The following is a 24,655-nucleotide window of genomic DNA, read 5'->3' as shown; positions in this document are numbered from 1 at the left end:
ACTAAATGATAATTTATTTGATAATATTTACTAGTCAATTATACATTTGTGAGGTTTTGCTTTGGGAAATTAAGTGCATACAACATTGAATAGTAAGAGTATTACAATAAAAATATATTATTAAAAATATTGATTAAGTAATTGGAGTTAAACATGCTTTCCAGTAGGAACTATATATAGAGAGGATTTACTTTAAAGTGTGATAAAAACGAATATTCGAGTTTTAATCCGAATAGAAATCGATAACTTACACAAGGATATTTACTTCATTAGTTGTATAAATCTTTATGCTTATCGTATTATAATTCTATTTAAAATTATGATTTTTCCATTTCAAAACGTAGAAGGAGAAATAAATATAATATTCTATTTGTTAAGGAAACCTTTCAAACAATGATAATTTCAGGTCATGACCCGTCGGAAAATTTGAGACCCTGTCGACATAAATTTCCCCTTCGTGGCCATAAGTTATTTTCGATCATGCTCAAAGTAGACTAATAATGTTTTATCAGTTTTTTCTCATTCATATCTTGACCATTACCGGGGAGAATCTTCTGAAATCGTCAATGCTTATAATTACTTTTTAATTACAAATCAAATGATAATAATGACATATTGAACAAACTTAATATTTTGTTTTCAGCTGTGGATTTTAGATTAGCAATTCATATAATGTTCGCTTCTAATCGAATTTGAGAGAAAAGTAATTTCCAAAGATTTATTCAAAGAAATGTTCTCAGTCCTCTGATGAAAATAGGAACACACTTTTAAGAAAAAAAAAAACAAAACGAATATTTTCTACAGGGTTTGAACACATAAACTTCTGATTGACAGACTAGTCACCCAAACCGCTCGACCAGTTCGTATGTCTTCAGTGACCTCTTTTGACTTTTGTGTTGTAAAGTGGTTTCCTGCTCCACACTTTTTTGTTTTGTTTATGTCGATACAACTATAAGTTTGTGGTGAATATTTGGACGTTACAGATCTTGCAATGCATAAAAGGGTTTTTCGTATAAATTACATTCAATTTTATGTCCTAATAACTTTTATACAACAGGTTGAATCTGTGAAATGATTGGGGTTGGAGTGATCGTAAATATTTTCATAGTTAGGAGCTTGGATATGCAAACCCGCTCAGCGTGGGGATTTACTTCTGTGAAATTTGGTACGATAAAAATCAATGTACTGCAGCTAGTTTGTGGTGTCTACGGTTCAATTTCAGCAAAATTTGTTTTGTCTATTTTACAATATACGAGGGTAAATCAAAAATTATACGCAATTTTGTCGCAACTCTTCTTACCTTGTTCATGCTCTCCTCTCTCCTTGTGTATTTTATTGTTATGCTGTTGTGGTCATGCTGTGAAAGTTTGATCCCAATTCCTCCATTTGTCTTCCTTTTTTGCAGATAGATCATGGGCACTGCTTTAGAAATTTGGATCAAAGAGGAAGAACGAGCAGTGATCCGGTTTTCGTAGTCGGAAGATGTCTTACAAGCCGCAATCCATCAAAGACTTTCGGCACGGTAGGGGAACAGTGTCTTTCCGCAACTGAATATATACGAATGGATTTGAGAAATCTCAAGTGGTCGCACAAGTGTTACGCAGGAGGAAGGAGCCAAACGACCATGTACGGCCACAAATGATGACAACATTGAGCCGGCACGTGACATGGTTCTGTTAGGCTACATTGCCACGTTAAATGAATCTTGTACCTGTCATAAAAAAAAAAACTTGCAACCCGATCTTTCTATTTACTGTGTACATATTACAACTTCTTGAAAGCAAGAAAGGTATTTCCACCTATGCAGCACTGCACTCTAGTGGACAAACAGTGAACCTCCTCATTTAAAACGTGTATTTTGGCGCACTCCCTCTCCCTGTCCAAAAGAATCCGTTGTTTTGGAAGCGGCGAAACTAGTTTTTCCTTTATGTCAGCGGGAGGGCGATAGCAGGTAGCAAGCAAGACGTTCCAGAAAGTTGCACACTGTTCGACTCCTTGCAAGATGGAAAAAATGTTTTATGACCCTTTCAAGACTATGTGTACATGGTGAAATATGATAGGGTTTCAAGATTTTTTTTTATGACAGCTACAGGTTCTTTTAACGTGGCAACCCTTTTTAGACAGACAAGTAACTATTGATGGAGTGGCACAATCGCCAGGATGTGAATTATTAATTTCCACTGCTCGTTATTCCTCCTGGGTGCAAACTTCTAATGAAGCGGCCATGATTTATCTGCAACAAAAGGAAGACAAACGGAGGAATTGGGATCAAACTTTCATAGCATGACCGTAACAGCATAGCAATAAAATAAACGAGGACAGAGGTCGATATGAACTATGTAAGAAGAGTTACGTCAAAATTGGAGATAATTTTTGACTTACCCTCGATATTGTTACCGATAACGCTACTTCCATGCCAAATATTGCCTATTCTTTGCATTTTCTTTAAAATCAAGACATTTGCCTCCAGCGAATCTGGTAAGACTTTATTTTTCAAGTATATTTTGTGCATGCCATAATTATATTGCAATTATATTTGCTTTTCAGTTTTAAATACAATGTATTATTGATGGTAGACTACAAAAATTACATGTGCGGACTCAATCAAAACTGGAATAAGTAAGTTTAACAAATGCTTCAAAAGTAACTAACGTTATTAAATTCGAACTCGGAAACGCTTGATTTTTATGTGAAGTAACTACTTCAACGTTGTTCACATTTTTCACGAGCGATGGTGTCACAATCTTAGGAATATACGTTTTTCCTGGATTTTGTCCGATATTTCCATGTTCAAAAGTTGGCAACGTTATTTCGCTGCCATCTACAGTACAATTCCGAAATTAAAACTACCTACATACTGTTCTGTGGTTCGAGCCCAACTCATTCCATCTAAAATTTCAATTTCACCCGAGATAACACTTATTATTGTCTTTCTCTAAGCCGATCAACTGTAAGTCCCTATTTGCCTGCCTATTTTGTATATTTTTAGTGCGTGAACATCCGGTCTCTAGTTATGATGCACTTCTGTCATTTTGGGCCTTATGAAGAGTCATTTTGACGCGTGATTAGTGCCATACTAAGGAGTTCGACTAAAATATGTTTCCAGCAGTAGTCAGGCCTGTAGTGTGACGCTAATCATACGTCAAAACGACTCTGCATAAGGGCCATTAGGTTTGTACTATCTTCTTATCTTCTTGGCTGCCCCAATTGTTTTATTTAATGTTATTCTTGGGTTATTTCAACTAAAATTACATGCACGTCCTTCATCATAGAGAACTCCCGTATACGATTACGGACTTAGTGTGGACAACTTATTGTGAAGTTCCGTGGTACTCAGTGCTCAAAGTGGAAAAAAAAACCAGAGGCGGTATGTTTTATTACGATTTTGACTCGACATACCGTCTATCTAAATGTTGAAATACAGTGATGGTATGTTGTCTAAAAGGTTGCATTTCTATTTGCATAATGACTGAAAACCCTTGGAAAGCTTCTCTGTAGTTATGGGAGGGGAGAGAGGCATGCAGAAACTTTGACACCACGCCAACAACTTTATGACTAAATTTAAAAAGAAATATGCCTTTATGTTGTGTTATGGAGACTTAAGCCACAATGCCACGTTAAATGAATCTTGTAGCTGACATTAAAAAAAAAAACTTTCAACCCGCTCTTTCTATTTACTCTTTACATGTTACAACTTTTTGAAGGCAAGAAAGGTTTCTCCAGTGAACATCCTCATTAAAAACGTGTATTTTGGCGCACTTCCCCTTCCTGTCCAAAAGAATCCGTTGTTTCGGAAGCGGCGAAACTGTTTATATCTATATATATATATATATATATATATATATATATATATATATATATATATATATATATATATATCAGCAGGAGGGCGATAGCAGGTTGCAAGCAAGAAGTCCCAGAAAGTTGCGCATCGTTCAACTCTGCAAGATGGAAAAAATGTTTTATGACCCTTTCAAGACTATGTGTACACGGTGAAATATGGTAGGGTTTCAAGATTTTTTTTTATGACAGCTACAAGTTCTTCTAACGTGACAATGTGGCTTTATACACGAAAACCCTCAAAAACTGAGGTTTTATATTAACAATTTCCTGCGGGAAAACTCCCGAACACCCATTCGACTGAAGGATATTCCAAACTCTTGGAAGATCCGCCCTCACAGCAGAAATCCACCTATGCTCAAAACACGACATATTATATGAATTAACGCAAGAAGACACACACATACATAAGAAAAAACAAACAAATATGGCAGATCAAAATATAAACTAGATGATCTTTGAAGACACCTCATTTTAAAAACAAAAAAAAAATGGAAAAGGTTAACGAAAATGTCGGTGTTGTCAACTTAGAAATTATTTCTATATAAGAAATAAAATCTTACGTGCAAAGCTATTCGTCATTTACTGTATACAAAAATGGAGTCATTAAAGATATTTCGCATCTACTCTCTAGTGTCGGTATGTTTTGATCACTGAAAAACCAGAGGTTGTATGCCTTCATCACTGAAAAACCAGAGGCGGTATGCCTTCATCACTGAAAAACCAGAGGCGGTATGCCTTCATCACTGAAAAACCAGAGGCTGTATGCCTTCATCACTGAAAAACCAGAGGCGGTATGGCATACCACCGCAGACCGCACACCGTCTCACTTCGACCACTGGTGGTACTCATATACAAGGACGGCGATTACGAAAGAAAGAGAGGGCAGTTGCCCTCCCAATTTTTGAAGTGACTCCTAATATATGTAGTTTCATTTGGAAATGTAAAGTTTTTGTATGTATTACTGGTTCATAGAAAGAATGGTGCCATATAATATTGCCGTTGCGTGAGTACCTATTGGTTATCTGTCTTCCCGTGGAGTTAAGAAAGCTACAGGAATTGCGTTTTAATTGCAATTCAAAGCAATTATTGTTACAATTGCATTATTCTTTAAATGGTGTAAGATATGCTTGTAGTATTTACCGTCTTTTATTTTTTAAGAGTATTAACATACATTTAACGGAATGTGTGGAATTAGAAATATAAGTTGTTCATTAATCTCCAGTTTCAACATAACTTCTACAAAACAAGCCTCATTATTCATTACGATGATTAATATTATCCTTTCTATTTATTTCTTTTGCAATTTTTTTAATTAAATAGTCTAATCACACAATTTTCCAGACTGAATTTTAAGATGTTCATAGGCAAGGAATACAATCTCATCTTACGAGTACAAAGGGCTAGTACCTACTTGCGTCGCTCTTGTCAATTTACTTAATAAAATCAGGGTTGATATGTTTAAAACAAAATGTTTAAAACAAGTGTTTAAAACATGTTTAAAACGAGGGCTGTTGTTTTATTCAGTTTGTTTTAAACGTTTTAAACAAATTGTTTTAAACGTGTTTTTTTTCGATGCTGGTTGGACATGTTTAAAACAACTAAAATATCAGATTGAAGAAGCTAATTTAATTTTCTAACAAACAACCCATCCTCCGCAGGATTTGTGCATGGAGTAAATTACAAGCAGAGTTATATTCTTATTATAACAGCAATTACTGAACGAAATTCTCCACAGCAATGTGCGTATAACTAAACCAACAGAAATTCAAGTGAAGTATTTGAACATTTCTTAATTTCTAATAATAATGGAGGTTAAACACACTATACACTATTCTAAGATCCAAATTCACAAATTCAAAACTTGGGTATTTTTTGATCGCTATCATTTCCATAATAATGAACAGTTCTCACATCATAAGTTAGAAGAAATACTCTGACAAATACAATACAACTCATAGAAAAGAGCAGTGCCTAGCCTACAAGGAGCAAATGACATTTTAACTAACCAGTTTTCAAGATACATCTCTATCTGCAACATGGGTAGCTAATAATGATTAGTGTCTACGGCATAACAACACAATTAACTCTAGACACCCGCCAGGGATTTTAACAAAACGGTAGACTCTCATGTTCGTGGCTCTGGTGACCCCCTAATTATCACAGAGTCATGAGTTATACACCATTGGAAAGCTTATAGACCACAAATTCCAACGAGGTAACATTCGTGAAATTCCCGCCGTATTCGTAGAAAAAGAACAAACATAAAAAATCATTAAAAATATGAAAATATTGACTTTGCGGGGCCCTGGCAACCCTTGAAGTCTCCCTACGCTGACAAAATGATGCTAATGTGTAGGCCACATACTTGTGACAATAAAAGAAATGGTAGCCATTGCTGTTATTGCATAATGAATTCGTTTTATGTAGGAAATATTTTAAAAAAATATACGCAGAAAAACATTCATTGAATTAGACATTCTCTTCTCTCCCCCATTATAGTATCACGTCCATATGCAAATCATTTTTGCTGCACACATCATGTATACGAACAAGAATTATGCTTCTAGACCACTTCAGTGAAATATATATCGACCGTCTCGAAAATAAATTTAAAAAAAAATGACCCCCTCTTCCTCTATAAACAACAAGTACACATACAGGTTACTATCATGTAGGGGACTACTTCATTGCTTCACATACCAATTTTTAGGGATGTACCACAAAGGGGGGAGAAATACCCTCCAAAACCTGATGAAAAATTTTAAAAAAAACTTCATCCTCCCTCTCTCGGCCGTACATACGTACCCCCTATATACATAAAATGCAACTGACGAAAAGCTTCATCCCTGAAAAATACTTTGGTACCAAATCATCGTTCTAGCTTAATTAAGAACTGAGCTATTGATGTTTGTTGTAAAAATAAATGTAATTTACGTAAAAAAAAAACTCCAAACATTGGCTAACTTTGCCCCCTTCCTGCTACCCCATATAAGCAAGAAGTACAAATACACGATATTACCATGTAGTGGCCTACTTCATTACTTCACGTAACAATTTTTATGAATCTATTCCCCAAGAGGGGGAATGGTCCCCAAAAAACTGTTGAAAAACAAAACAAAGCAAACAAACAAAAAAAACACGATATTTACCCTCCTCCCACATACATAAAATGCACATTAGCAAAGTGGCATCTTTCAGGAATAAATTGGTACCAAAACCATCTTCCAGCTTAATTTGAGGTTTAAGACTGAGCCATTGAGGTTTAAAGCCTTGATAGAACGTAACACAAAGAAACTAAACTACATATTCTGTGAACGGAGATCGGGAAAATCCCGATTTCTTTCTCCGGAATTGAACATTTGGGTGGATCGAGATGAGGGAAGTTCCCGAAATTTGATCTAGCGGTTGAATATAGATGACAAACAATACCTAAAAGTGTAAAAATGTACTATATATGCCTATTTAGATTATTGTTTTAAACAAAATAAACATTTTAAACATATTTTTTTTTGTTTAAAACAAAGTACTTTGTTTTAAACGTTAAAAACGTTTTAAACAAAAAAAACGTGTTTTAAACATAAAAAACGTTCTTTTTGATATTTTTTAAAAAAAATCATGTTTTTTTCAACCTTGAATAAAATATGAAATACGATATAAGGTATTTTAACTGAAAAATGTAGTATCCTATTAGTTGTACAACCTTTCGTCAAACAAAGTGTTAGAAACAACCAGGAAAACCAACATTGATATACAAATATTCAGATCATGTCTTGCCACCCCAGTTTTAATGTCCAATCGCCGCCACTGCTCACATGTAAAGGTCTCCCAAAAATGTCTTGGAATATTTTTTCCTCAACATTTAGTTTCAAAAACAATATCTCTATAAACGATTTAAAAAAGGAGTAATTACGTTGTGCGAATATAAACTTCGCATGTGACTAAAAATTCCTCCCTTCGCTATATGTTCGAAACAATGAAAGTTTGCATGATGAGGGAGGGTTCTTACAAGAAACCAGATGGCTTCCAACACAACAAAGGCTATGAACTACACACACACATACATACACACATACATACACTCATACATATGCGTATGTGCCTTTTTTCCTTTCTCCTCTCACATGGCACACGCCAGCTCAATGAAAGGGATGACGTCATGCATTCTTTGAGGTTATCTCCCCTCGTCTCTGTCGCCATGGAAACGCAGACGCAAGGGTCACTCGTTCAGAGTGGAAACACATGTGTACTTTTTCTATTGTTTGAAAGCACTTTTATTTTGCCTCTATTGTTTATTATACGAAAGGAAACGGAAATACTTACTTTTGCTCATTTGCTGTTCAGATTTATGCATTCTATATTGGTTGCCCAACATGAGGCCCGCAGAATGTTAGAGGATTATTATAGTTCCGCTAAAAATGTCAGGTCATTCCCTCTCAACTTTTGTGTTGTTTGGTACGGGGAAATCAGGTGCTCTTCTTTGATAGTGCTAACAGATGTTCAGTTTTTTTAAAATCAAAATGTAGTTTTTATTCCATTTTATTTTAAAAAGAAGATTTTCCCCCTCATAACTGCAGCTGTAGTGCAACTAGGAGATAAAATGGGGTAAAGTTTATCTGAGCGGGACGCATTATTATCTCTATAATCTCCCAATGCACTCTGAATAATTAGTCAGATTTTTTGTTCAAGAAGTCACTATGACACTTCATATCTCTGTACAACTAGTAGCTCATGTTTGAACTCTTTCTTCACATCAGCATTTCAACCTTCTGTCTTAAGATAAAAATATTTCAAGTATAATCTTTTAACAGAATAAACTCAGATAAACTTTTCCTACACAATGAAAACTAGAATTCATTATTATTATTATTATTATTATTATTATTATTATTATTATTATTATTATTATTATTATTATTATTATTATTATTATTGTGAGGAGTAATGAGTGGCATTATATTTTGAAGATAATGCCGTTCTTTCTAATTTAGTAACCTTGGTTCAAATGTTCTTTTCTTCCGCACGTGAAATGGATACTGTAGATTCAATTTTGTACCACTTTTGAACATATATTGCGCGGTAAATTCGTAATGTTGCGTTCAATGTTCCCTTTGAGTTCATGAATTATTCGTGGCTTATTCTCATAGACCTGAGATAATCTCACAGAAAAAAAATCCGGAGGGATAAGTCACATGATTTGAGGGGCGAGTTTACATAACCATTTTTCGACAAAACGCGTAGAGGGAACTTTACCCTGCAATAAACCCAGAATAATTCATTTCACCCACCAAAGCAGAGGAAAAACTTTGAATGACAATATCGTTAAAATATAACGTCATCGATTTCTTTTCACAATAACAAACACTCTTTAATACTTGTAATTTCTTTTCTATCTGGCTTTAAAATATAAAAAGATACTTTTAGTTTGACGTTCCACGAGTTACCCTTTAAATTAAAGGAGACGAGTATTTAATGAAAGGAAATGATTGTGAAATTAAATTGCATATGCTCTTCCACCGGGAAACGCACCCCGTGACAACGTCCACCAAAAGCGTACACGCTAGCCACTAGACAAGCGGAAATAGCTATCTGATTTAGAATTACTGACGTTCTCTTGAGTAAATTGTTTACAAGAAAGGTTTACTATGAAGTTAAGGTTACTCTTTCGAGAAACACCCTAATACAGCTCCCAAGTCCACTAAGTCTTGGCTTTGAGGCATTGCAAAAACTGGTGGCACTACAGAAATGATTTCAGTATAGCGTCCCTTTTAACAGTGAGGCTATATGGGACGTGGGCCTATAGCTTAACGTGGGATCCGAACTATATGAGCTCCCGCCGGGAATCGAGCCCGGTTCTCCGAGCACTACACAAATACATAGTGTCTCGAAATTCTCCTGACAGAGAGTTATCACACTGCTGGTAAGTCAAGGGAGGCCACTGCATTATACAGGGTGTCTCAAAAGTCCCCTGACATAGGATAACTCTTGTTATTATCAGAGTTATAACAAAATGTAACATGGGAAAACGGTCTCCAGATATGATGTTTTCAATCCAGTGAATGGATTTTTTAAAATCGGACGAGCTGTTTGGGCTCTACACTCCTTATGCGCCCAATGTTAAATGAAAATGAAACGTTGCAATTTATCTGGATCCACAACATAAATGAATGAAGTTACGGCCTGTTATGCTAACGTTTCGACGGCCAGCCCCCATTCACCATACCCTTACAAAATTTGTCCACTTGCCGTCCTGTCCTCCCCCCCCCCCCAGCCCCAGATAAATGGCAACGTTGTATTTTCAATTAACATTAGACGTATAAAGAGTGTACAGTCCAAACTGCTCGTCCGATTTTGAAAATTGCTTCACTTTAGATAGAAAACATATTTGGAGATGGTTTCCCCTCTTACATTTTGTTGTAACTCTGATAATAACAGATCGCCTTTGGTGTGGGAAACCCGGGTTCAATTCCCGGTGGGAGCTCATGTGGTTCGGATTCCACGTTAATCAGTAGGTCCTGTCTCATATAGCCTTGGTGCTGAAAAGGACGTTAAACTCACATTGAATTCAACTCAACTCTGATAATAACAAAGTTATCCTATGTCAGGGGACTTTGGAGACACCCTGTATAATGCAGTGACCTCCCTTGACTTACCAGCAGTGTGATAACTAGCAGGGGAGCAGAATTGAGCAACTTCTCCCTTCATTTCATGCTGGATGGGGACCACTTCAAGATAAATTTTCTCACTCCGTATGATAGGATTCGAACGCTAATGTATAAATGAAGTATGGATAGGTTTCCCATCCTTAAACATCTCTTATACGAAGGGAAAATGTGATTTGGGCCCGTTTCGGTAAAATGTCGACTAATTATTAAAGTTCCAAGACATGATATATATTTCTTAAATAATGTCAAATACTATACTCCAATAATAAGTATGGTTTAAATGTGGTTATATCACAACCCTTCCCATACCTCTCGGGACGCGGTGGGATTCTGATAACTTAAGGGGGTAGACTACTAAATATTTTTGAAAAACGAATAATTTTTTCTTTTGCCCGTTTAACGTAAGTGGAAAGAGGTAATTAAATGTAACTTACCACAATAATAGATAATGTTATTCTACACTCGAAAATACGAATCGGAAGAATTTTCAGTGTTGCCATAGAAATTACAGTGTGACCAGAATTTGAATTACTCAAAAATCTAGGTTAAAGCACTGACTAGAAAAATGAACTCAACGGTAATTGATGACTCATCATGCTGTCTATGTTCCTTGTTTACTACTTTTTAAATAATGTTTGTATTTATTTTATAAATCTTACATAAATTATAGCAAAATAAATAAGTTATTACATAATAAATACAAATATTATTTAAAAAGTAGTAAACAAGGAACATAGACAGTAAGATAAGTCATCAATTACCGTTGAGTTAATTTTTCTAGTCGCTGCCTTAACCTAGATTTTTGAGTAATTCAAATTCTGGTCACACTTAATTTCTATGGACGGCAACACTGAAAATTCTCCCGATTCCTATTTTCGAGAGTAGAATAACATTATCTATTATTGTGGTAAGTTACATTTAATTACCTCTTTCCACTTACGATAAACGGGCAAAAGAAAAAAATATTAGTTTTTCAAAAATATTTAGTAGTCTGTCCCCTTAAGAATAAAATTAAGAAAACAGTCAGGGATAAATTTTATAGGTAAATTTACAATACCAGATGTGAGGAAAATCTTTTCGAGAATCGAGACGAGACGAGAAAATCTTATTTCTTGTCTCGTGGGTAACACTAGCATTACATAATCAACACTGTTAACGGTAAAATCAGAAAACCTATGTAAATGCGATGACTGGTTCCAGTGATGTAATGCTAATTTCTTTTTTTTAAAAGTTATACGCTCGACGGTTTTGAAAAATATATCGTGCACCCACCCCTATATACGGTGATTGTTTCTTATAGTAATTAGATCGAATGTTCCCGAAATGAGTCAACTGCTGCGCTGGATGTGTGGAATAACAAGAAGAGACAGAATGAGAAATGAGAGAATAAGGGAAACAACAGAGATTCCTAGAGATATCTGAGAAGATCCAAGTAAGAAGACTGTAGTAGTAGGGTCATCTCATGAAAGGAACAATAATGATTATGTACCCAGAAGAAAACGGAAATGAAATCTTTCAGTTTAACGTCCTACGATTATCCCTTTTCAGGCTAAGGGAGAGGGATGATTAAGACAAGTCAATGATGATGGAAGCATCGCTGGAATGAGAATGTGGGAGGAAACGGTAGTATCCGAGAAAACACACGGACACCATGTTGTTCACCACAAACTTACTTGCTCAGGGATCAAACCATGGTCCCACGCACCTGAGGTAAGCGCTGTGTGACCTGAAGTGTGATACAATGGAAGTGGATGGGAAGAGAGGGAGAGGGAGACCAAGAATGAGATGGGTGAATATTGTAAAGAATGGCTTCAGGAACATGGGTCTAACAGGGACAAAGCTTTATGGAAAAGACTCATCAGAAACAGCAATCCCATGTAAGTGGGAAAAGAGGGAGAGAAAGAAGAAGGATGCGTTGGATCATAACATATTAGGTGAGTATATGCTGTATTCTTCTGTGCACGGACCACTATGTCCGTGACTGGTTCCTAATGTACCTAGAACATTATACGAAAACGAAATGAACACAGAACATTAGTACCTCTTTCTGAAATAGACCATTTCACTTCAGCTGATGGCTATACTATTGTTGAACACCTATTTTTTTGTGGGGGAACGTGGTGGCTCAGTGGTAGAGTGCTTACCTCGGGTTTGTGAGGTTTCTGGTTTGATCTCTGGCCGAGTACGTTTGTGGTGGAAAACATCGTGTCCATCGGTTTTCTTGAGGTGCTCCCGTTTCCTCCCACTGTCACATTCCACCAATTTTTCCATTACCATTCACTTGCCTTAATCATCCTGTCCTTTGGCCAAAAATGCATAATCGTGGGACGTTAAACTATAATATTTCATTTCATTTCATATATATATATTAAATATATTTGTTAAAATTATGAAAATGGCGCTTTGTTTTTGCACAACACTGTATAGTATGTGATAAGCTAACAAAAATGCATTAAGGATCTTCACTACAGCGAAATAAAACTACCGCTAATTTTAGAGATTTTCTGTAATATCTTCAAAACAAATAAAAATATTCGAAAAGCAGAAACGTAGTGAACTATACAATACGATTTTGCATGTGGTACCGTTATCACAATATGCTTTCTATTTGCAACTGTAGATAGATTTAGCATTTTTTGCGGGTTCTGTAAAGAGCGGCATACCAAAAGCAGATAGGTGAATTGTGGTAAAGGTACAATGCAAAATTGTATTGTCTAGTTCACTACGTTTCTGCTTTTCGAATATTTTTATTTGTTTTGAAGATATTACAGAAAAACTCTAAAATTAGCGGTAGTTTAATTTCGCTGTAGTGAAGATCCTTAAGAAAAAGAATTAGGAAGCAACAGGAATTCTTGACTACAGGTCTACATGGAAGTTCTTGATCCATGGTTGACTACAGGTAACTGAGCATAACTATACATTGTTCCCGTAAAGTTGAGTGAATATATCAGCTGAAATTACGATGAACAAGCGTGAACATTGAATAAACATTCAGAAGTCGTTGGAAGATTGTGCTGCAAAACTGAGCAGTCTATAACTAAGGATACCATGAGCCCTTCTTCTTCTTCTTTAATATCTTTTTTCTGGTGGCATTTGATGAATTATTGACTTCTCAAATACATTCTTGATGGCAGCCATGTTTAAACATAGTGAGGCAATCGCTTTTAAGTTTGTTGCTTAAATTTTAGAAGGAAGGAACGAAGGAAAAAAATGATTGATATGGGAGGGATGTAGTGAAGACGTTTGATGAAGCCATGGATGTTAGCTTTTATTTACATTGGATTTCAAATTAAAAAAGAAAAAAAGATAAATGAGAATGTATAAATAATTGAGACAAAAAAAAAGAATCCTAAGCTAACACAGTTTCTGTCTGTAGTGAGCATTGCGTCTGTTATTTCGTAAGGTTTCTCAACCACGTTTAACAAGGATTAAAGTAAATACTTCTCCAAGTTTTGTAGCCATCTCCTCATCAAAGGCAACAGTGTTGCCAGAAGCTGCAAACGTGACAGTTTTATTTTATGAAGCAATAACGAAACCACCTTTTCGTTGTTACGTCAGGTTAATTATGAAATAAAATGTGTAGATATAATTATCAAAATAAATAGTTAAATTAATATTAGTTTGTTTTTAATTGGTTGTAACCGTATTAGCGGCCCTAAGAATTCGTTTTTTTTTTTTGTTTTTTTTTTACCTGGGAGTATTGGGTGCCTTTGAAACGAAATCTTTAAGTTTTACGTCCCACGGTTATGCCAGCTAGACTAAGGAGACGGTGATGATGAAACATGAATTGAATGGTGGAATTAATAAAGTAGGAGGAAACGGAAGAACCCCGAGAAAATCCACGCACATGGTGTCTGTCCACCACAAAGGTTACTTGGTGCGAAGCGTTGCCCTTGAGACGAGACAACTTTATTCCGATTTGATTTGATTTTGGGCTTAACGCCCCTTACAACGCAAGTGAATGTTAATGACAGAATTGGTGGAATGAGAATGGGGAAGGATACGGGAGTACCGGAGAAAACCCGCAGACACGATTTTTGCTCAGTGGAAGTAAGTATTGAAACTACAAGTATTAGTCAATTTCACCCACTTTTGATTTTGGCGGACAGTTGCAGGTCGTGATGGTATATTTTTTTGAGGCGCTGAATCGATTGTTTGTCGCTATCTATTACCGTTTTTGTCTCAATTCTCGATAAGCTTTTCTTGTTTTGCTTTGTAAATTTATACACAAAAAATTAATGTCTTGACTTTTAAAAAAAACATCTAGAAGTTATCAAAATTATTCGGCGTCACGAGAGGTCACGAAGGGTGCGAAATAACAAGATTGAAACCATAGTCATTATTGGAGTATATTGTGTAATGAGTTGCGTATCTTTAAACGTTGATATGCTCATCATTATGTTTATGTTCGTACGATGACTTTATCAGTTTATAGCTTGTGACATAGTACTGAGAGCGGAGAGCGAAAAGGACTTGCAGGAAGCACTTTCAAACTTGAACGACCAACTGCATAAAACATTCAAAATGAAAATAAATAAGAAGAAAACCAAAGTGATAAAGTGCTCAAGAACAGGACAGGAATTGGTAAACGTATGGCTAGAGTGAGAGAAAATCGGAAACGTTAAGACGTTCCCCTATTTAGGAAGTCGAATATACTCGGACGGAAGAAGTGAAAAAGACGTCAGTTCCAGAATAGCGCAGGCTAAACAAGCATTCAATAGGAAAAGAGGACTGCTAACATCGAGAAATGTGTCGTTGGACGTTCGAAGACGATTTATTAAGACCCTGGTATGGAGCGTGGCGCTTTACGAATCGGAGACGTGGACATTGAGAAAAACTCAAATATCCAAGTTGGAAGCATTTGAAATGTGGTGTTGGCGCAGAATGCTGTGCATATCATGGACCGAAAGGAAAAGGAATGAAGACGTATTAAAGGAAGCTAATGAACGACGAGAGATCATGAAGATAATAGGAAAAAGAAGAAACTGGATGCTTGGCCATCTTATTCGACACTCCGATTCGATCACCGTGTTGATAGAGGGAAAGGCAGAAGGAAAACCAGGAAGAGGAAGACCAAAGATAGAATATCTAGATGCAGTTACAAAGAAAAGCCCTTATCAAAGAATAAAACAGCTCTCCCAAAGGAGAGAAAAGTTTTAAAATTTCCAAGTTGCCCACTAACCTATGGTTGAGGTGAAAAAGAAGATATGTGTGAATCATGTGACACGAAAACAGTGTTCGAGATCTAAAATTTGGGTGAACTAGTGGTGCCCACGAAACTCGAGAAAATTTTCTTCTCGTTTCAATTCTTGGCTAATTGTCATTTTTTCTTATTCGTGGTTGATACTAGCCAGGAGCTACTAAAAAGGAAGAAAAAAGTCACCGTTTGAAGTTAAACCACATTATTTTACAGATTCATTCATTGTAATTAGTCAAGATATGTTAATTGCCGTTGAATTAATAAAGATTTCTTTTCAATCTCAACGTTGTATACCGAGAAAACAATTTATTACAATGGATAGTCTTTGCTTTTATTCCACAGACAATACAACTCATACAACTGTATTGCATATGTTCCTGTAGATTGTATGAGCAAACTGAATAAATATTTAATTCTTCTGTATAAAGAAATATCACATTTAATATCTGTTTGCAGTTTAGTGTGTATTTATTTATTGTATCTTTTGTTACGACAAAATTATTTGATTCATTAATGTTTGGTGTCTTTTCTCTTTCAGAAAAGCTATTAAAATGTGAGGGACGGGAATTACGAAGGGCATTGTTCTCCCTGAAGCAAATATTTCAGGTATTCTTTTCTTTTATTTCATTTTTCTTTTCTTTTTTTTCTTATGGCTATTAATAATGTAAGATCTCAGAAGATTGTATTATTCAAAACCGTTGTACAGCAAACAAAGAGGAAAAAAGACATTAAATACATATGGGTTTTGGCTTTCATTAAAGTTTGTAGATAATTTAACACTGTAAGTGTAGAACTGTCATTATTTATCTGTTTATTTGAGTTTGGACTTATGAGCTATACTAACCTTTGGCTTACGAAATATTTGTTTCCCTCTTAAACGATAAACCAGGTTTTATTCTGCAAATAAATATAATTTTCTTTTCTTCGCGGTGCCTTTTGTGGTAGAATTTTTGCAGAACGTTAGAAGAAATTCATACTTCAAACTGTTTTCGCAATAATTTTGGTGATCACACTTTTGTTCCCATTTCATAGAGTGAAAATGTTTTTACTAACCTAAAGCACAGAATCATCGAACGTTAAACATTTCGTCCTTTTCACATCAATAGTGGTTCGGTGAAAATCCTGAAATTTATGCAAAATCCTGCTTTCACGTAATGTAGGTTGCCTATAAGAAAGGATAGGGCAATATATTCTCATATTTATAAACATACCACGTGCTTCTCCACAAAAATCATCAAGCAGCCGATGGGTACTGTCTCCGAAAAAATACGAGGAGGACACGAAGAGTCACGAAGAAGACCCCTCCACAGGCTTCGTCTCCAAAACTGGATTTAAAAGAGGCAGAAAACTTAGTTCCAACTGACCACTTCCTACCTGTATTTCCAAGCTGCTCTGGGGGAAGAGATTCCCTAACCTTACCTCTGAGTTGCTCTGGTTAAGAGGTTCCTATCTAATCTCCGCGCTGCACTGAGCAGGAGATACTACTCACTTCTGCGTTGCTACACGCAAGACGTTCCTTTCCGTCTCGGCGGTGCACTGGGCATAATACATCAACCCATCTCTGCGGTGCTACAGCAAGAGGTTCCTATCGAATCTGCATGCTGCACTAGACAAGATACTACCCACCTCGGCGCTACTACAGGAAAAATGTTCCTATCCAGTCTCCACGTTGCACCGGCCAATAGATACTACTGACCTCTGTGCTGCTACGGGCAAAAGGTTCCTTTCCGTCTCCGCGCTGCACTAGGCAGGAAATATCAACTCACTTCTGCGCTGCTTTGGGCAGGAGGTCCGACTCATAAAAGAATTATCATTAAATACATTATTCATTTGTAACTCAGTGTACATAATCTGGTATAGGAACTTTTATCAAAAAGGTGAGGGTGGTGGTAGAGCCGGCCCTGGGTATGATTTTAACTTCTTTTTTTTTTTTTTTTTTTGAAGGCATCTATATTACTCATAATCGTTTCTGTCAGGCATAATCTCTAGAATGAAAAATGAAATAAAAATGTATTTAGTGTGTCAAATATCAAGCAAACAATAACTAAGAAAGAAATGGAGCAGAGCTACAAAGTAACGTGTCATTTAATTGTGCTCGATATGTAACACATATTACATTAGACAGTGACTAATTACTCAGGTTATCATACTCAATTTGCCTTGTTTTACAAATCTATCATTAATCGAAATTAATAATTTGGTTGGAGTACCAAGAAAATCTTTAGCACCCAACCAGTAGCTGTCGCATCAAGCAGGCGTGTACGGTATCATTTTATATTAGTACCGACACCCTGTAGTGATTTTAACTTATCCGTTATGGTTCAGTGATATATTTATATTTATAATTGAAATATACTCCTGTCATTTTGTTCTGTGCGGAGCTTATTGAATTGAAAGGCATAATGAAAAGAAATTAAGAACAAATAATGAATAAACTAAGTCAGTACCTGTATGGATAACAAAATGCCATAAGGCGATCGGTACGGGACTGTATGCCTACTTTTGGGCATCCTGTATTATGTATTAGTACTTAGTAAAGCTATTTTCTATTTCATATTTTCTCTTGGTCTTAAGCAATTATTTGTTTGGTTTGGTAATTACAAGTTTTCTCGTAATCCCTGTAAAGTGAATGTAATCTTCAGTAGAAGTAGGTTTCTATATTCACTCACAGGTACTGAACAAACGCCACCAAAATTCAGGTAACTTTCAGAATTTAGTTCTAGATTTTCAAACAAGTATGTTTCATCAGCAAAACACTGATAAATTCATAACCTTTACTGTGTCTGCTCATACTTTGAGAGTGTCCAATTTTAAGACCGTGCTTTTATAGATTATCGGATATAAATTCTTCAGCAAAGTTTCTTACTATTGTGTGCTAAAATTTGCGGTTAGTAATAGAATGCTCAACAATTCAGCATATCTTCTCTGTTCTATGTGCATGTGTCTTTCTCGTTTGCCACGATTTAAATGGCAATGGAGGATTGTAGGTGTCCAACTCAAACATTTAGGCCTGTAATTGTTTCCTTTCGCCTTCTTTCCGTGTATATGTTATAAATCAGTTAATGTTAAGAAAGACATAAAATTCTTCCTCTTGTTTACATTTAAAATGTTCTCTAAAATACGTGTTGCACTGGATAATTTTATTAAGCCATGTTAAATTATAAGTTCATCCTAAATTACTTTAAAACTTATTAATTATATAAGGCAATTCGAAAAAAAAGACGCCGTTTGGATATTATTGACATACACGCACAGATACAGAACTTTATTATACACTTTAGAAAAGTACATTACATTACTTTTCAACATATTCACCATTCAAATTGAGGCACTTGTCATAACGTTTTTAACAAGGTTTGGAATTCCTTCTGAAAAAAAAATCTTCCGCCTGGGAATGAAGTCACCAGCTATCAGGATTGTGAATTGCATTGTCATTGTCGAAGCGGTGAGACGCAAGCCACTGTTTCCTGTGCCTAGAGAGGTGGTAGTCTCTCGGCGCCAAATCTGGGCTATAAGGTGAATGAACAAAAGCACCCCAGTGCAACTGCTTCAAAAGTTTTTGAGTACGTCCAGCGATATGTGGGCGAGCAGTATCGTGAACTAACACCAGACCGGAAGTCAGCATGCTCAGATGCTTGTTCTGAATGGCTCATCTGAGTTGTTGTAATTGTTTCACAGTAGAGTACTGAATTGATGGCACTTCACGTTTAGGCAACAGGCGAACTGCAACACAACCTTTTCCTTCCACTGTTCACTGACTACTGAACTACCGCACACAGCGCTACAGGACTGACGTCTCTCTTCCCGGCCATTTTTCGCACACGCGCAAACGAAGTTTCTTTTTTCGAATTGTCCTCATAGATAGGGCTACTTGTTGATTGTCATTTTACGAAAGAAATGTAAATCATGATTAGTCTTATCTATGGTATTGTAATTAAGAACTCACTTATATTGACCTTTCTGTTTTATTCTTTATGATAGATTTACATAAAATTAGAACCCCTATGTAACAGATTTCATGACTTTATGTCCAACGTCTCAAATGAGATTTGTACCAATAGTAAAATTGCCACGTGTATCTCTTTAACCTTACTCTACTTTTTATTAGACTTCCAAACTATGCTATACATAAGTATCGGAAGTCTTATAAACGGTTATGTCCGTCCGTCTATCTGTCGACAGATATTAGAGCACAAATTGCGAGATATAAAGAAGCCGTTTTTGGAATCAATTAATCCTCCAAAGGATAAGTTTGATCGGTATAATTTTGATCATCTTAATAAGTTCTTTCGCTTCGCATATGTCTTATCCTGTTTAACGTTAATAAGATTCTAAAACAGGACTTACTTTGATCTCAGAAAATAGACAGACCTAGAAGGGAAATGGACGAACTGCAACTACACAAATTTCTCGAACTCATCCTTTCAATGCGAACTGGCAAGTAGTGACAAGTTGTAGAATAAAGTCAGGTGCAGTGAGAAACAAAAAAAAAGTAAAGAACACACACGTTGCCACTTAAATCGTCCAATAATTAACTATGGTCAATTGTTTTCTATATTGTTAAAAAAAAATGGAATTGATACATTCAAAAGCGATATACGTAGAGTTGCCATATGTCCGTATTTTGTACGGACTGTTTGTATTTTGAGGTTCGTGTCCGTATCGTACAAACCATGAAATAGGAGAATGTCCGTTTTTGACAGTTTTTGGAGCTTCCCGAAAGTTTCCGAGTTGGGAATCGCTAAAATCTAGGGTGAAAAGAATTGTGTTTTCATAATAACTTACATTTTAGTTACTATTAATAAAATAGGTTATGTTTCTGAAAAGTGTATGATTTGTCCATCCACGGCTCTTTTGGCTAAATTTAATATACGTAATTTAATGGAATGATTTATTATATTTGTATTAATGAAAAAAAGATTCTAAAACATGTTAGTTTCCAATAGTGCTTTAAATATTGCAGTAAACAATTGTGTGATAACAGAAAAAGGTGATTTTTAGGCAAGAATTTTCAAAATATTTGTGTTTTGGGGGCCGCGGTGGCTCAGTGGTAGAGCGTTCACGTCTGTTGCTTGAGGTCCCGGGTTCGATCCCAGGTCCCGCTAAGTGAACGTTGTGGTGGACAAACACCGTGTGCGTGGGTTCTCCCGTTTCCTTCCACTGTCTTCGTTCCACCATTTCATTCATTCCTCATCATCACCGTCTCCTTTAGCCTAACCGGCATAACCGCGGGACGTAAAACTTAAAGATTTCATTTTTTGTGTGTGTGTGTGTGTGTTTGGGCAACGTATCTTTGATATGTCGTCATTTTAAGGTCTGTCCGTATTTTGGATCAAAAAATTATGGCAACCCTAGATATACGGGACAATATTTTTCATGTCTTGTGTCCTCAGAGTGTACCATTTCGTCCCCTAAACAAGATCCCCACCAAGGTTAAGATCTGAGGCAGTTATCTAGTTTGCCTAGCCTAAAGTTTACCGCTTTTTAAGCTAAAGATTTCAGTTTATTTCATCTTAATAAACGCTAGTTTAGGCGGTTTCTAATGCGTCAAAAAAATATGCTTAACTTCCGATTCCATTTCCCAAATACGCCATCAATAAAATGTATCTCTATCATATGATAAATGTAGTTCATTTTGTTTCTGTGAGCAAAAAAAAAAAAAAAATCATATACTAACTCTTTGTTTTCTTATAATTGCTGATGATAAGGGTTGATAAGGGTCAAGTCGACTTTCATGATGCTTAATATCCTTTCGTTCAGACGATATGCAGTTGGTGCCCGTAAGAATCTAGTTTCCTTTTGGTGCTGGTGTAGTTTTGGCACACCACATTTTGAAAGATTTACAGGTAAAATTCAATACTTTGCATGAAAAGAGACGTTTATAAGGAACAAATTTCTGCACGCGACAGAACTAAATACAGAGTAGTACAGCTGTATTTGAGGTTTACAAGTGTAGAGTTACTAGTGTAAAATCATTACAGGTGCTTTCCGACGGACAAAATAAGTGAATGCATATGAAAGATAACTCTATTAGATACTATATACCACCGGTGGTATATTTCTGCACAGTGTACAGAACCTGTATTTTATATTTACAATTGGAGCGTTACTAGTATGAAACCATGAAAAGAGCAATTGAAACTCGTATCTTTGCCAAAACCCGCATCTTTTCACTACTGTCGCTTACGCGCATACTGACCATCGCTGACGCTCCTGCTCTCTTCAGACGCACCCTCACGCTACCACATAGGCCCACAAGATTTGCCTTGCTCTGGCTCGGTTAAATAGCATTCGTGCTTTTAGTGGCCACCTAGCACATGTTAGGTTGTGTTTTTGTACTGTACTTTTTTATGCCACACATCCGGAAGCCGTATTTATAATCAAATCATAAAAGAATTTTAAATTTTCAACTATTACTTCTGGTGCCGCCTTGAATTTTATCTATGCCAAGTGAGATATTTTCATGCCGCCCAGCGGAAACATTTTAAGGGACAATAAGAGGGAAATTAGTGAAAAAATCACATTTTCCCCCCAGCAATTCTTTCTAGTGGTGCGGCAAAAGTAAACCAGTACGTCCTTTTTTTTTTTTACTTCCTATTAACACTTTCATACGTTAGATAAATGTAGTGTAAACAATATTCTGTTAAGTTTAATGAATTGTGTGAATTATTATTATTATTATTATTATTATTATTATTATTATTATTATTATTATTTTTTTTTTTTTTTTTTTTTTTTTTTTGTGAAGAATCATATACTGTTCTTTCAGTTATATGCAACCAAAACTAAAAGCTTTGGCTACAGTTGATTATTTTACTTCCCAATGCACTTGTCACGATTTTATATTTCTTTCTGCCTTACAGGAAGACAAGGACCTTGTACATGAGTTTGTTCAGAATGACGGTTTAGCTTGTCTAATTAAAGTTGGCTCAGAGGCTGATCAAAATTATCAAAATTACATCCTTAGAGGTAAGTATTCCTGTATAGGTAATATTAGAATAAGGTGATAAGTTTTTTTTAAGTATAACTTGCAAGTAGTGAAGTAACTTGATAAGTGACATTTATTATAATCGCTCGTAATCCTGACCATAGAAGTTTCTATTATCTTTAATTATATTCCAGTTGGATTTAACCCCTTGCGTTCCAGGTGTAATTTTCCTATGTGCGTGCTGTAATACTAGGTTTTCGTTAAAAGACTGTCTAGACCGTTATACAGTGCATAGTTATTATGCACGCACGAGGAAAACATTCACACTACTGATTAAAAAAAAATACATGGGGAACATTTGAAGCGAAAAAGGGAAATGCTGATGTTCTGAAGGTATTTTTATGCTGTTTTAGGTTGGCAACACTGACCGGAGATCAAAGACAGTTTTTTTCGGTCTCAAAATACGATCCCGAAGTTGCCAATTGTACCTCAAAAGGAACACGTGCCTCACCCAATTGAATGCTCCCTTAGGCCTGCAATGTACTGAGATAAAACATTTTTTTCTATTCTGTCAGTACGGTGCTTGTCACTAAGAAGATATAGTAGAACTAAGTCTTGCCTTGCATCCACTAACAAATTTCATCATCTCCAGGATTAGTACGACCGTTAATAAGGTATACGTTTTCATGACATCCACATGGATATCAGTGGTACGCTAGTCATCTAAGGAGAAATAGTAGAACTAACTCTTGCCTTGAATCCACTAACAAATTTCATCATCTCTAGGATTAATACGATTCTTAATAAAGGATACATTTTCATGACATCCACATGGATATCACTGGTACGCTAGTCATATAAGGAGAAATAGTAGAACTAAGTCTTGCCTTGTATCCACTAAAAAATTTCATCATCTCCAGGATTAATACGATTCTTAATAAAGGATACATTTTCATGACATCCACATGGATATCACTGGTACGCTAGTCATATAAGGAGAAATAGTAGAACTAAGTCTTGCCTTGCATCCACTAAAAAATTTCATCATCTCCAGGATTAATACGATTCTTAATAAAGGATACATTTTCATGACATCCACATGGATATCACTGGTACGCTAGTCATATAAGGAGAAATAGTAGAACTAAGTCTTGCCTTGCACCCACTAAAAAATTTCATCATCTCCAGGATTAATACGATTCTTAATAAAGGATACATTTTCATGACATCCACATGGATATCACTGGTACGCTAGTCATCTAAGGAGAAATAGTAGAACTAAGTGTTGCCTTGCATCCACTAACAAATTTCATCATCTCCAGGATTAATACGATTCTTAATAAAGGATACATTTTCATGACATCCACATGGATATCACTGGTACGCTAGTCATATAAGGAGAAATAGTAGAACTAAGTCTTGCCTTGCACCCACTAAAAAATTTCATCATCTCCAGGATTAATACGATTCTTAATAAAGGATACATTTTCATGACATCCACATGGATATCACTGGTACGCTAGTCATCTAAGGAGAAATAGTAGAACTAAGTGTTGCCTTGCATCCACTAACAAATTTCATCATCTCCAGGATTAATACGATTCTTAATAAAGGATACATTTTCATGACATCCACATGGATATCACTGGTACGCTAGTCATATAAGGAGAAATAGTAGAACTAAGTCTTGCCTTGCACCCACTAAAAAATTTCATCATCTCCAGGATTAATACGATTCTTAATAAAGGATACGTTTTCATTACATCCACATGGATATCACTGGTACGCTAGTCATCTAAGGAGAAATAGTAGAACTAAGTCTTGCCTTGCACCCACTAACAGATTTCATCATCTCCAGGATTAGTACGACCGTTAGCAAGGTATACGTTTTCATGACATCCACATTGTCACTGGTATTTTGCAATAGAGTATTTTATGACATCCACATGGATATTACTGGAACGCAAGGGGTTAACACTGTAGATAAATAAGGACCGAGACTACATAGCATACTGAAGATAG

At 35.9% G+C, this 24,655-nt stretch overlaps 1 protein-coding gene across 3 annotated transcripts in view; it reads left to right on the top strand.

The window, feature by feature from the left end:
- The window catches only part of Fhos (Formin homology 2 domain containing), a 792,187-nt gene that overhangs the window by 609,573 nt on the left and 157,959 nt on the right, over positions 1-24,655 (top strand). For all 3 annotated transcript variants that reach the window (XM_081744509.1, XM_081744508.1, XM_081744510.1), the window contains 2 exons: positions 16,244-16,311; positions 22,569-22,674. In XM_081744509.1, the coding sequence (XP_081600635.1) occupies positions 16,244-16,311; positions 22,569-22,674 (174 nt within the window). The remainder of the gene's footprint in view (positions 1-16,243; positions 16,312-22,568; positions 22,675-24,655) is intronic.

The sequence above is a fragment of the Thermobia domestica genome, chromosome 17, assembly GCF_964235325.1.
Source record: "Thermobia domestica chromosome 17, izTheDome1.hap1.1, whole genome shotgun sequence".
Classification (NCBI taxonomy): domain Eukaryota; kingdom Metazoa; phylum Arthropoda; class Insecta; order Zygentoma; family Lepismatidae; genus Thermobia; species Thermobia domestica.
The sequence above is the reverse complement of the archived record's forward strand: the minus strand, read 5'-3'. Positions and strand labels throughout refer to the sequence as shown.